Source organism: Melopsittacus undulatus, chromosome 10 (genome assembly GCF_012275295.1).
Source record: "Melopsittacus undulatus isolate bMelUnd1 chromosome 10, bMelUnd1.mat.Z, whole genome shotgun sequence".
Classification (NCBI taxonomy): Eukaryota; Metazoa; Chordata; class Aves; order Psittaciformes; family Psittaculidae; genus Melopsittacus; species Melopsittacus undulatus.
Genome location: NC_047536.1, coordinates 19,810,565 through 19,823,134, shown reverse-complemented (window position 1 = coordinate 19,823,134; position 12,570 = coordinate 19,810,565). Strand labels below are relative to the sequence as shown.

The following is a 12,570-nucleotide window of genomic DNA, read 5'->3' as shown; positions in this document are numbered from 1 at the left end:
GAAAAAGGGAACTGAGGCCTCCCTTGAGATCCTTGGCCAAACTGACAGATGCTGCAGATTACAAAATGCATACAGAGCATGAGAAACACAACAGAGCAACTAAAGCCTGTTTCCTACATGAGTAACATTTACAGGCAGTCTCTACCTCACTTCCTGGGGAATCCAGAAGCCAAATTCAGCAATAAGCAGTTGCAAATTGCAGGGACCTCAGTGGAAACTGCATCCGCTTGCAAGTAGCTGCACATGGGCTCTTGTTCCCTGAATTCAAAGGAGCACAGGTTGCTTGATTGCATCTTGGCTCTTGATTGCAAATGCATCAGCAGACAGAATTAAACAGTTGGCTTCCTGGCCTCGCAGCACCCTCGGGGTGATGGGTTAGAGGGTAGGCAGGGCTCAGAAGAGGTTTTTAACATTTGTGCCAGAATCTGACTTTTTTTTATTTCATTTTATTTTCTGTCCATCACTGACAGTGGGTGATGAGGCCACTCAGAGCTCTGGCCAGGCTCCAGGGGAAAAACAAGCAGGGAAAGGGGATGTAAAAGAAGCTCTGCACTAGGTTATAAGGCACCGCCTGAAGCAGCTGCCATAGCAACTGTGATTAAAGAAAGAATTAGAGCATTCTCCAAGGAAGTAGGAAAACTCACAGTCGATAAGCGTGAGGATGGGATGTAAAGAAAACAGGAAGATAAATATAAGCAAGTAGGAAAAATACACAGAACCAAATGAGAAGCACAGCCACTCAAACAAGTGTATGTGCTCGTGTTGTGGAGATGCCTATAAATAAGATACCTAACTCCAGCCTCATTAGCAAGCATTTTAGTTACAGTTGATCCTGCCTTGGGGCAGGAGGTGGATTACATCCCAAGGCCTTCTCAACCTCTATTTTCCATGATTCTAGGAGGAAGAAATCTATACCAGCTGAGCAGAGCTGGCCTAAATCCAGAAAAGCAGAAATTTAAATCAGGGAGGGAGGAATAGATGTAATCCACTCTTCAAGTTCTCCCTGACCAGAAGCGGCAGAAAGCAAAGCCTGCAACCGCAGCTTACAGCCAAGTTCTTCCTGCCCGGACACATGTTTTCAGCTGTGTCAGGCTAAAGCAGACAAGTGAGGTCTAGCTCTGCAAGAAGCCTTCACCTCCAAAAATATTAATTTTCCCACCAAAATTGATTGCAAAGAAGAGTTATGTGCTCAGCGGCAGAGCTCTGACTTTGGGAGTAGGTTGGGTTTGGAGTTTTGAGGTTTCTTTCTTGACAAAACGCACCTGAAAACAGAATGATGCTGCAAAATGCCAGGTACCAGTAAGCCCTCATGAGTGATCAAGCTCGTGTCGTCCATCCTTTTGCCAGAATTGTATTAAATGTCATAACACAGCACCACAGCAAAACAGAGCCTTGGCTATGGGAGATCACAGCCAAGGTGGGAAGACACACAATATTTCACTCCAGGTTGCTACTGCCTATTACACACAAGATACCAGAGGTCTCCAACTGAGCTACTACTTACACCTCCTAGTTTCTCATTATTGGAGTGGGACAAATGACACGGCTAATCAGAGCATAGGAAAAAGCACACACCTGGAGGTAAGCCAGGCAGGCAAGAAATATGGTGCCTGCAAGAAACCCCATGTTCACAGTCCCTGAGTGAGTAGCTGGTGGGGCTGCAGTATCAGAATCTCTGCTCTGGAGCCAGGCTGAGAGAGCTGGGCTGGGCTGGGGAGACATTAGAGCAGCTCCAGTGCCTAAAGGGGCTGCAGGAAACCTGGAGAGGGGCTTGGGACAAGGGCCTGGAGGGACAGGCCAAGGGGAATGGCTTGAACCTGCCAGAACGGGAGACTGAGATGAGCTCTTAGGCAGAAGCTCTTCCCTGTGAGGGTGCTGAGGCGCTGGCACAGGGTGCCCAGAGGAGCTGTGGCTGCTCCATCTCTGGCAGTGTTCAAGGTAAGGTTGGGCACAGGGGCTTGGAGCAGCTGCTCCAGTGGAAGGTGTCCCTGCCTGTGGCAGGGGTTGGAACTGGATGAGCTTTAAGGTCTCATCCAATCCAAACCAGTCTGGCATTCCACAATCAGCCCCTCCATGCCATTTATCCTACCAAGCAGGCAGTCAGGCACAGTGCTTTCAGTGCTTGATCCAACCCATACCCATCTCTATACTAACATGCCTTCGTCACCCTCATGCAGATGGCAGGCATTGATGCCACTGGGACATCACAAAGACAGCCAGGCTGGGCATGTACTGGCTAGAGAAAGCTACCAATATGTCAGCAAGCATTATCAGGTTCGGCCTGGGAAGTTCTAGCTTTGACATTTGGCAGCCTGTAGTTATCAGAAAATAAACAGCCATATAATGCTGCCTCCACACCCTTGGAAGCAGGGCAGCCAGGACAGGGAAGGGAAAGGTTAAACACCACTGATTTAGCACTTGGTTGTATGCAGGAACATCTCCTGTCTGAATTAAGGTTCCGTTGATAATCTGCCTTTGGCTGACCATGTTCTGATGTTCCCGGTGAAGGCAGCAATTGTGTCCTGAGCTCTCCCTGCTGTGATTTGGCCCAGCAGGGTTTGTAGAGCAGATGGTGACCTTACATATCCTACCTACTGCACCTTGCACACACAACTCCAAGAGTTCCAGCCTTTACTCCCCATTGCACAGATATCATTTCAAAAGGGAATACTCCTTACAGTTGCACCAAGGAGCAGCCACTGAAAACACTAACAAACCAAAAAAAAAAAAGCTAAATTTGCATTTAGGTTCCAAAGTTTCCCCTCCTGAGCACACTGCAGCCACATTTTAGAAGCCAACTAAGTTACTTAAGCCTCTTCTAGTAAAAAATAAAATCTGTGATTGGCAACAGTCATTGGCTAAGTCCTGTTTGATTTTAAAACACCTTGAGTCCAAACAGACCATCTTTGCATTCAATTACTTGTCCCTCCAGTAATGTTTATGCTTTATCTTGTAATGCTATTACAAGGTACATAAGAAACATTTTCAGTGGTATCAGAACCAGTGGAAGCTGGTACATGTGTAAGAAACAGAAACTGAAGCAATGTGAAACCAACCCAGTTGCATCACACACACTGAGAACACATGCACTGCCCAAACAAGGTGCACACAGAGAGATGTGCCCATGGAGGTGGGGGTGGTGCTTAAGTTTTGATCAAAGCAGTTCCAGGCAGGATCCCCACATCACCATTTCTCAGCAAGGACATTCGTGTGCACGTTTTCAAGCCTTGTTTTAGTCAAGGAAAGCAATTGCTGACTGTGTGGGCCATGGAGGGAGACTGCTTGTGCTATGACACTTGCTGGGAGTTGAGAAACTCAGAAGGTGCCAAATTTCTAGTCTGGAATGAGTCTGTTTCTCAACTCACACATCTTGAAACAGCAAGCAACAATGCTCAGTGCATGTGGCAGCCAGTGCCCAAGAACAGATACCTCAAGCCTCCTGAAAGGGATTATGAAGACATTTAATGGAGACCAAAGCTCTTCTACAACAGCTGGTGTCATGCTTTATAAACCACATTCTGAAGTTCAGGCATGCCTTTTATCTCATTTTGTTATTTAATTTATTTTATTTAAGTATTTATCATCAAACTTTGTTGATTAAAGAAAGTGTTTGAAAAAGAATGTTTGGGTTGGGGAGGGCAAGGGCCTCATCCCAGGTAAACCCAAGATCGATTTTCAGCACCAATTTCCAAACAGAAACCTTGGCATTTCAAGCTCTTACAGAAATGGGAACAATCACCCCACGGGACTGAAATCCCACTATGCCAGAAAAAAAAAAAAAAAAAGAAAAAGATTATTTACTTGTTATGACAACAGAGAAAGTTGCATTTTCAATATCACTCATGCTCCCAGATGCCAGCTAGTTAGTGCCATAGGCAAGCAACCCCAGGCTGGCATCATATCCAGATTGCATGACAAAGCCAAGTTAAATGTGGCCAAATATGTGAATCTGCTTTTGGAAAACATACCAACCCCCATTAACAAAATTAACAAGATCCATCATTGCCAAGGGCTCCCACATCCAGCTTCCCAAGGACCACAGCCTTCATTTCCACACCTATGGAGTTTAAAACTCAAGAAACACTTTTGTTATTGAACTGACAGTTTTCATTTCTGATTCAAAGCATTCCCCAAATACCAAAATACACTCAGGCTGCTCCCAGGAAAGAGAAAAAATCTGGGATTTTTCCTCTCCCCCAGAGACCTTCAAGGGGCACCAAAGCCAGGAGAAAAATCTCAGACAGAAAAATCTCTCTATGCACTTGCTCATAGATTTGGACATAGGAACCCCACGTAAAAAGCTTCAGGAGACTAATAATGTGGGTGGAAAATTAAAGTGCCTCATAAAAGGTTTTTAGTAACAGGGGAACAGATCACATCACCTTGTAAAGGTTAAAGACAGCAATTTATAGACACTAATTAGGGCCTCTTTGTAAAGTGCCTTTGCAAATGACAAGGTTGGGTTTATTCCAGCAGGGTGCAAAGGGAGCACAGAAGGAGGTGCCTGGGGATGGCTCCTAAAAGGTTTACCAGGCTCATCATTACCACAAAAGTACAGTACATTGAAGGGTCTGCAAGAAGTGAAACATGGGGCTCTACTGCTATGAACAAGCTGTGCAGTGCTTGCACCCTGCCCAGGGAAATGCTCCCCACGCCAGTGCAGAACACAGGCAGCCCCAAGCTTGCGCCTGCTCCTCTGCTAACAGGGACCATTCTGCTGGATGCCAAGTCCAAGGTCATCAAACCTGAGTCTTCATTCATGTTCTGCTCACCAGCCCAAACGACCAGCATATACATGGTTAAACTGCTGCAGAAATGCTGCTTTATGCAACGCTCTGGCGCTGAAAGTTTAGCAGGATGAAGTGCCAGAAGGTGGGAGCTGAAGGACTTTGCAGCGATGCTTCCCAGAGCCACGGCTGGGAGGAGGCAGCTCTCACCTAAACGCAGGAGAAACCAGGGCACTTCCAGCGCTGCTGAAGGTGAACCAGTCCTTCAGGGACTGCATTTCACTGTTAGTTAGCCGGAGGGAACGCAGCTCACCCGGCAGCCAAAGCCAGCACCGCCAGCTGCTGCCACTCGAGTGGAAGCTCCCCCTGCAAATGGACTGGGGGCAGCAAATCACACAACAGCAGATCATAGCTTCTGCCTAAGAGCTCATTTCAGTCTCCCCTCTGGCAGGTTAAAGCCATTCCCCTTAGCCTGCCCCTACAGGCCCTTGTCCAAAGCCCCTCTCCACGTTTCTTGTTAACCCCTTTTAGGTATTAGAAGATTGTTACAAGTCTCCCTGGAGCCACACGTCTGTACTGGCAGCCTCTTTACCCACCTCTGTGATGTCAATGTATGGAACACCAGCTCCTTTTCCTCTGCTCTGGAGCTGCTTTTACAGGAGCTCAATGATGCAGAAAGACCTGGACACAACAGCCCTGCAGCTACCAAGGCTGCTTTTGCAGCCTCCATGCTGCCAGGGAGCAGCCTCCTAGCCATGGTTTCAGTCCACCACCCTGCAGGACAGCTGGAAGGGCCACAGCCCTCAGCAGCTCTCATAGCTCCTTTGAAAACCCACCTGGACACATTCCTACTCCGGGTGGCCCTGCCTTGCCAGGGGTTTGGACTGGAAGATCTTCAGAGGGCCCTTCCGACTCCCATGGTTCTGTGATGCTCTCCAAGAGCTCTTGCCTTCCCCTCCTGCTTTGCCACCATGCTGAGAAACAGCAGTTCTGTGACACACCAGTCACCCGTGAACGAGGGCCAGGTTGGACACAGGGGCTTGGAGCAAGCTGCTCTAGTGGAAGGTGTCCCAGCAGGGGTTGGAACTGGATGAGTTTTAAGGTCCCTTCAACACAAACCAAGCTGGAATTCAAAGAAACCTTCATTTCTTATAAGGGAAAGATGTCCTCTCCCTCGAGGCTGTCATGTTGGCCATGGGCTTGGTGGGATGCCTGTGCCATTGACAGCAGAAGGAAATGGGGGCTGGGATAGCTGTGGATGCACAGGAGCTGCTCTTTCAGTTGCATCTTGGCAAGGCACAGGCAAAGGCCAGTGAAGGGAGGATGTCCAGGTCCTGAGGGACATGGGGCTGCTTCCTGGAGGGCAGGGTTGTGCACCAGGGACTCCATCTCACAGGGCTCAACCCACTGCCTCCATCAGGAGGTTACACAGAAGCACAGGACACCTTCTGGACAAAGAGCCAACCCACTCACCTACTTCAGTGACTCTTCCTCAGCTTCACTGCACATCCCCTCTGCTACTGCAAGAGTGAGAACGTTCAAACAAGCCACACAGGATGGAAACGCAGAGCCGCAGAGCAGACACGTGCCTGCTGCACCCCCGGCTCTCCAGCCTGCCTCACACCAACTCCTCAACTTCTTCATCATTTATACTTCACCTCCCCCTCCACTTCCCACACGCAAGAAAAGATGATTCATACACCAAAACAATTACCTGGGACCTCCAAGAGGCCACAAATTCTCAAATTCCCCCACTTCGGCCTCACACACTGGCTAAGGAATATTCCCAGTTTGGGATCTTTGTTTGACTCTGTCCCCTCCTCCCCTTCACACTGGTTCCACAACACAGGGGGGATGGAGCAGGGACAGAAAGTGGCCACACACTATTTGTAAATGACCACAAAGCAAATCAAGTTTAAAAACATGAGACATCTGAAAAACACAGCTCGAAAGGGGAAGCACATCTGGCACCAGGGATCCTGCTCCTGCCCTCCCCACTGCGTGGAGAGGTTGACTTTGCACCAACAGGGAAGTCCCTTTATCACATTTAGCGTAACCAGCATCACTTCGAAGAACAGCCGATGGTTAAAGCCAGCTACATGGGCTTGCCTATGGAAAGAGGTCAAGTGTGAGCAGCAGATCAAGGGATGGGATCTGGATGAGCTTTAGGGTGCCTTCCAACACAAACCAGCCCATGCTTCTGTCACTACAGTACCAAAAGAGACCTGCAGCAATGGATTTTGCCTTACAGGAAGTAAAGAGTGAAGCTGTGAGCTGAAAGCTCAACTCTTGCATGCCAAACAGCCAAGTGTCCGTGTCCACACATGATACAAGACTGTTGTCCACAAGACCTCTGACACCAGTACATTAACACACCAGCCCTGCTCACTGTCACCAGCATGCACAACCAACCTCCTCCGATGCCATGTTTGCACACACATCTGCCATTTGTGCATCTCTCACAAAATACAAAAGACAGACAATGAAGGAACTTTCCCCCTTCCAAACTGTTGGGAGCCAGAGCCAGAAAGCACAGAAAGCAAAACTACATGGTTGAGCCTCTTGAAAACCTGTGGCCCCATCACACCCTCCAGCCCAAGCACTGAGCAGAGGCACCATCATCACATGAGGAGGAGGATGAAAAGCTTATTATCCACTCCAACACTGTGAGCTGTCACTTACAGGCAAGCAGCTGGGTACCAAACCCAAAGCTGTACCCTGCCAAGTATCTACCAGCACAGGCAGAGCTGGAACAAGTCCTAAATCTGTCATCTCAGGCAACATTTACAGACACGATTTCACAGTAGGGCTCTCAGGGGCTTCACTGTCAAAGCTCTCCTAGAAGACTACAACAGCTCAGAATACAGGTTCACTGGAGAAAAGAGCCAGGAACAACTGTTAAACCTTTATAGCAAGGAAGAAACAAAATGCTGCAGTTTCCAGAGCATTACCCCAGATCTGCTCTCTGAGAGGCTACAAATGCACCAAAACCATGGATGTGCAGCAGGGCTTCTCAAACACTTGTCACACACTGCCCAGGCCATCAGTGTCCACCACCATGGTGCTCCAGGCCCAAACTGCTGCAAACACACACACAAGGACAGGTTATGGTGCACAAAAGGCCTTCTCAGAAACAGGAACATGACTTTGGGGGAGATTTCTCAAAAGAACAGACAAGGTTCTTGTCTTCCATCCACATACCAGGTAACTATATACTGCTTCCTGCAAAAGATGCTGGAAACTAGAGCAACGTTCCCCAGCAGAGATGCAGCTCAACTAGCCACATTTCCTTGGCATTTCTCTTGTCTCCACCATGGCAAAGGATCAGGAAGATCACACCAGTATAGCTACCTGGCAGAGCAGCAACCCCAAAGGCTTCTCCAAATGTCCTCTAAGAAAGGATTATACTTCACTGCAAAGAAGTAAGCTCCAGCTCTGCAGCACTTACAGGTTTTCCCCCCACTTAGCTGAGGATAATGGAGATCAACTTTTAGACTTTCTTTCCTTCCTTACTTCAGATTTTGAAGCAAAAGCAAAGCACTTTGATGCACTTTGAAGTGGTGCAATTAAACCAAATTGTGAATAATTTGCAGTTCTCTTCTATAGGAAGCACTAAGCAAACCTGTGCTATTTTGAATGAGGAGGGAAAAATCATACATCCCTGTAGCTCTCATTCCATCCCTCCAAGCAGGGAAGCTGAAGAGATTTACACTGACATGTAAAACTCTGTGACAGACTTCCATAAAAACCACTAAAAGAGGCACACCCAGAAGGCAAAGAAATGTTTCACACCTTCTGTAAGCAGAAAGTGTGAAAGGGAAGATGAAAGTTGCCTCCTCTTCCCCAAAATCTCGGTCATAACTCCTGCCCTATCCTGGCATTCATGTGCCCACTCCTGATGTCAGTCTAGGTAATGCTGGTGTCACACAGTGTTTTGAGCACTGCACAGCTATATCAGAGATGACAACACTCTAGAGACCAACAGCATGTCAAGGGTAGTCCAGTCCTTGGATGCCAACGCAGCTGCCTCTGACCACCACAGCACAACAGGGACCTCACAAAAAGCAATTCCAGACACAAGTGTCATACCTTCCTCCAAGTCGTTCCTCAGAGAAGCTTCCAGCAGAGCAACACTGGCTTCAAATGACACTTTCTTTCGGTTAACAGCATTCCTCTTCTTCTCATGCTTCCGCTTCTTATGCTGCATCTCCTTCTCATACTGCGCCCACTTCTTCAGCTGCTGAGCCCTCCGCTTCTGCGCTGCCCGGAGCCTTTCCAGCGTGGGCACCTTATCCAGCAGCTGCAGCTCTGTCAGGAGGTCCACATGAGCATCCATGGCTTCTGCTAAGAGGGGGAGCAGGGCAAAGGATGTCCCAGCGGGAAACGATGCCCACCGCAAGTCTTCTGGATCACGGGAGCACACTGCTATACCATCATCCTGGGGTCAGGCAGGGAAAGGCCCATCACAGTGATCAATGAAATGTGCTGGAAACCTGGAACAAGGAGGAACGCGTGAGGCATCAACTCATCATCCCCTGCGGAGGAGCAACCAAGACCAGCCTGCTGGAAAACCAACAGGAAACACCTACCAGCTGAAAAGGCAGCTCAAGTAATTGCACTTTAACTCCTTGAATTAAGCAGCAACACAGAGAGCAGAGGGGACCAAGGGTGCAGTGGCAGAGCCCAGAGCAGACACAGGCACAAGATGGGGCTATCCTAGCACAAATAACCCAGAAGTAAGAAGCTGCAGATAAATGGGGATCCTGGGACACCAAGGCCTAGCAAGTTTTTTCAGAGAAGTTCTACCCACCACGAGCATTGCCTGTGCTCTTCTAAACCTTCCACTGGAGCAGCTTGCTCCAAGCCCCTCTGTCCAACCTGGCCTTGAACACTGCCACAGATGGGGCAGCCACAGCTTCTCTGGGCACCCTGTGCCAGCACCTCAGCACCCTCACAGGGAAGAGCTTCTGCCTAAGAGCTCATCTCAGTCTCCCCTGTTCTGGCAGGTTCAAGCCATTCCCCTTGGCCTGTCCCTCCAGGCCCTTGTCCCAAGCCCCTCTCCAGGTTTCCGGCAGCCCCTTTAGGCACTGGAGCTGCTCTGAGGTCTCCCCTTCAGGAGCCTTCTCTTGTCCAGGCTGCCCCAGCCCAGCTCTCTCAACCTGGCTCCGGAGCAGAGCTGCTCCAGCCCTCGCAGCATCTCCGTGGCCTCCTCTGGACTCACTCCAACAGCCCTTCTCATCCCAGCCAAGGGCAGACGGATAGCACATGGCTCTCAGGGAGGCATTACTAACATTTAAACCACCTCAAATACTTACAAACATATGGGCCTGTGTTCATTTCTCTCTTCCTTCAGGTTTGTTATTTACCACAAGCCAGTTCATTCTGGCCCCACTGTACAGACTCTATAAGTACATCAACAAGAGCAGTTCTGTGACCACAACACCAGAGACTTCTGAGCAGCACTACTCACAGAGCCATTAAATGAGTGACCCACGGGCAGCATCCTCTGCTGCACAGGAGGAGGAAACATGCCCCACATTTAAGGAGCAACAAGGAAAGGTGCATTTGAAGTAAAGCAGTATCATGAGGAAATTGCATGAGTCCTTTCCAAATTGACCTGCACAAAGCAGACTGAATGGCCAGGTGAGCGTGCCTAAGCGAACTGAGCTGCAAATAACCATGTAAGAGAATAGAGATCTTATGGTTCAGCCAACTTCAAGGAAGGGAAGGGGGGGAAGAGTTGATGGGGAAGAGAGACCATGGAGAGCTTAAATATTCACAAGCACCTGTGAAAGCACCAACAGGGCAGCTGAAGCCATTTCTTTCTCAACTATCCTGCTCCAAAGGGGAGGAAGAAACAGTTTCACAAGCAGTGAATACAAAGCATCTATAGGTAAAATAGCAGCAGAAGCGGAGTAGCTAAAACAAGATAAGATACACGGTGAGGATACAGACCTTACCCCATCCAGCCAAGCCAGGACAAGCCACCATTCATCCCTTTTCAGAGGGTGAAGCAGTCCAGTCAAAGAGGCTTTACCCTGAGGAGCTGCAGGGAAATGTCCATGCCATGCAGCACAGCCACCATGTCCCATTAAATTCACAAGGTTGAGACAACCAGTCCTTGCAAACACTGCTACAGACATTTCACAGTGGTTTGACCTTACCTCTAAATATCTCAGCTGACTGACAGCAAGACACACCATTTCCTCTGGAGATAATTGGTTTGAGAACTGAAAACAAACTCAGCCAGAGCACACAGGCAGGTCTGAGCAGTTTCTTTATCCAGTAAATTACAGAATCCTAGAATCAACCAGGCTGGAAAACCCCTTTAAGATCCACCCGTTCCCCAGCACTGCAAAGGCCACCACTGCCCCATGGCACTGAGGCCTCATCTCCCCGGTGTGTGAACACTTGCAGGGACAGTGACTGCAGCCCTGCCCTGGGCAGCCTGTTCCAATGCCTGAGCACCCTCTGGCGAAGGGATTGTTCCTGAGCTTCATTTAAACCTGCCCTGGGGCAGCTTGAGGCCATTTCCTCTTGTCCCATCCCTTGTTCTTTGGGAGCAGAGCCCAGCCCCCTCCTGGCTCCATCCCCCTGCCAGGTTCCTGTAAAGAGCAAGAGGTCAACAGAAGGCCAAGGGCAGCTTCAGCAGCACCTGTAAACCAAGTTTTGAGGGTTTCAGGATAAACTGGAACAAAAACCCACAACAACTGTGTTCCACCCCATAGGAACTTAGGATTGCAAAAAAAAAAAACAAAAAAGGCTTTAGCTCCTCATAGCAACAAACCCAAATCCTTGCAAAGCTTTTCATAAGAGAGATACTAACCTAGAAATCAAACACTTGCTTGAGATGGAAAATACCAACTCATGACTGGGAATGTCAGGAAGCAAGGAAAGTGTTCCAGGGCTGCTCCGCGGCATGACAGCCCCGCACAGCTCTGCCTGCCCACAAGGATTCACAGCAGCCCCCAAACACCCTGCCCACATGAGCAGTGGAAATGCAGCTTTCCAAAACACTTCCCTTTTGGGGCAGGCACGTCTTCCAAGCACAAGCACTTGGCTGGAAAGCTCTTCAGCACCTCCTGTGAGCTGGGCTCCGGCAGAGGCTCTGCCCCTCAGGCATTCCAGGGGAGGTATCTGTTTTGGCGATCTCCACTCCAGTAACACAGGCTACAGATCTGAAGCCCCGTTCACAATACCTCGAAGGAGGGGAGATAAGGGCAGGAAATGCCTCTCAGCATAAAATAGGCGGCACTCCCACCCTGCTCCTTTTCCAGGCCACTTCTGCCATTGTTTGCCGAAAGATGAACAAATATTTTCCAAAACACACCTGAAGAAGGACCTACTTCTGCAGGGCTGGGTTTTCCTAATAGCAAAGAAACCTTATTTCAGCATTTCCTTGTTTATTCAAAAAAAAGCTGGAATATTTCTTGGTGGTATTAGGACTGCACCTTGCAAAGAACGTTGATTTATAAAGAGAAGTGTGGCTTGCTTTGCTTGCCCGTGTTTCAGCTTTCCTGCACACACCTTGTCCTCTAGCAGCTCTTCTGCTCTCGCAACAGAACAAAAGGGAGATTTGAGTGGCCTACAGAGGGGAATAAAATGGAGAGGTCGACAAAGAGACTTCTGAATAACCAGCCACCAGCGTCTCTTCAGTCTCAAGCAGCAAATGAATCTCTAAAAGATCAGAGTTCACCCTGAGAGATCTTCCTGCAGGAGACACCATTCAACTTCTTCCAGACTGAGGTACAAATCCCTTTGCACCATCCATGGACCCCAGAGCCTCAGAAAGACTTTGGCTCCATCACTCCAGCTGCCTGTTTCCAAGGACCTAGATTCTTCC

The 12,570-nt window shown here is 48.8% G+C and overlaps 1 protein-coding gene across 1 annotated transcript in view; it reads right to left on the bottom strand.

Annotated features, from left to right (window-relative positions):
- Positions 1-9,194, bottom strand: part of PPP1R16B (protein phosphatase 1 regulatory subunit 16B) — a 36,185-nt gene extending 26,991 nt beyond the window's left edge. Inside the window, exon 1 of the mRNA XM_005147508.2 lies at positions 8,817-9,194. Coding sequence (XP_005147565.1) covers positions 8,817-9,063 — 247 coding nt within the window. The 5' untranslated portion in view covers positions 9,064-9,194. The remainder of the gene's footprint in view (positions 1-8,816) is intronic.
- Between the last annotated feature and the right edge of the window lie 3,376 nt (positions 9,195-12,570).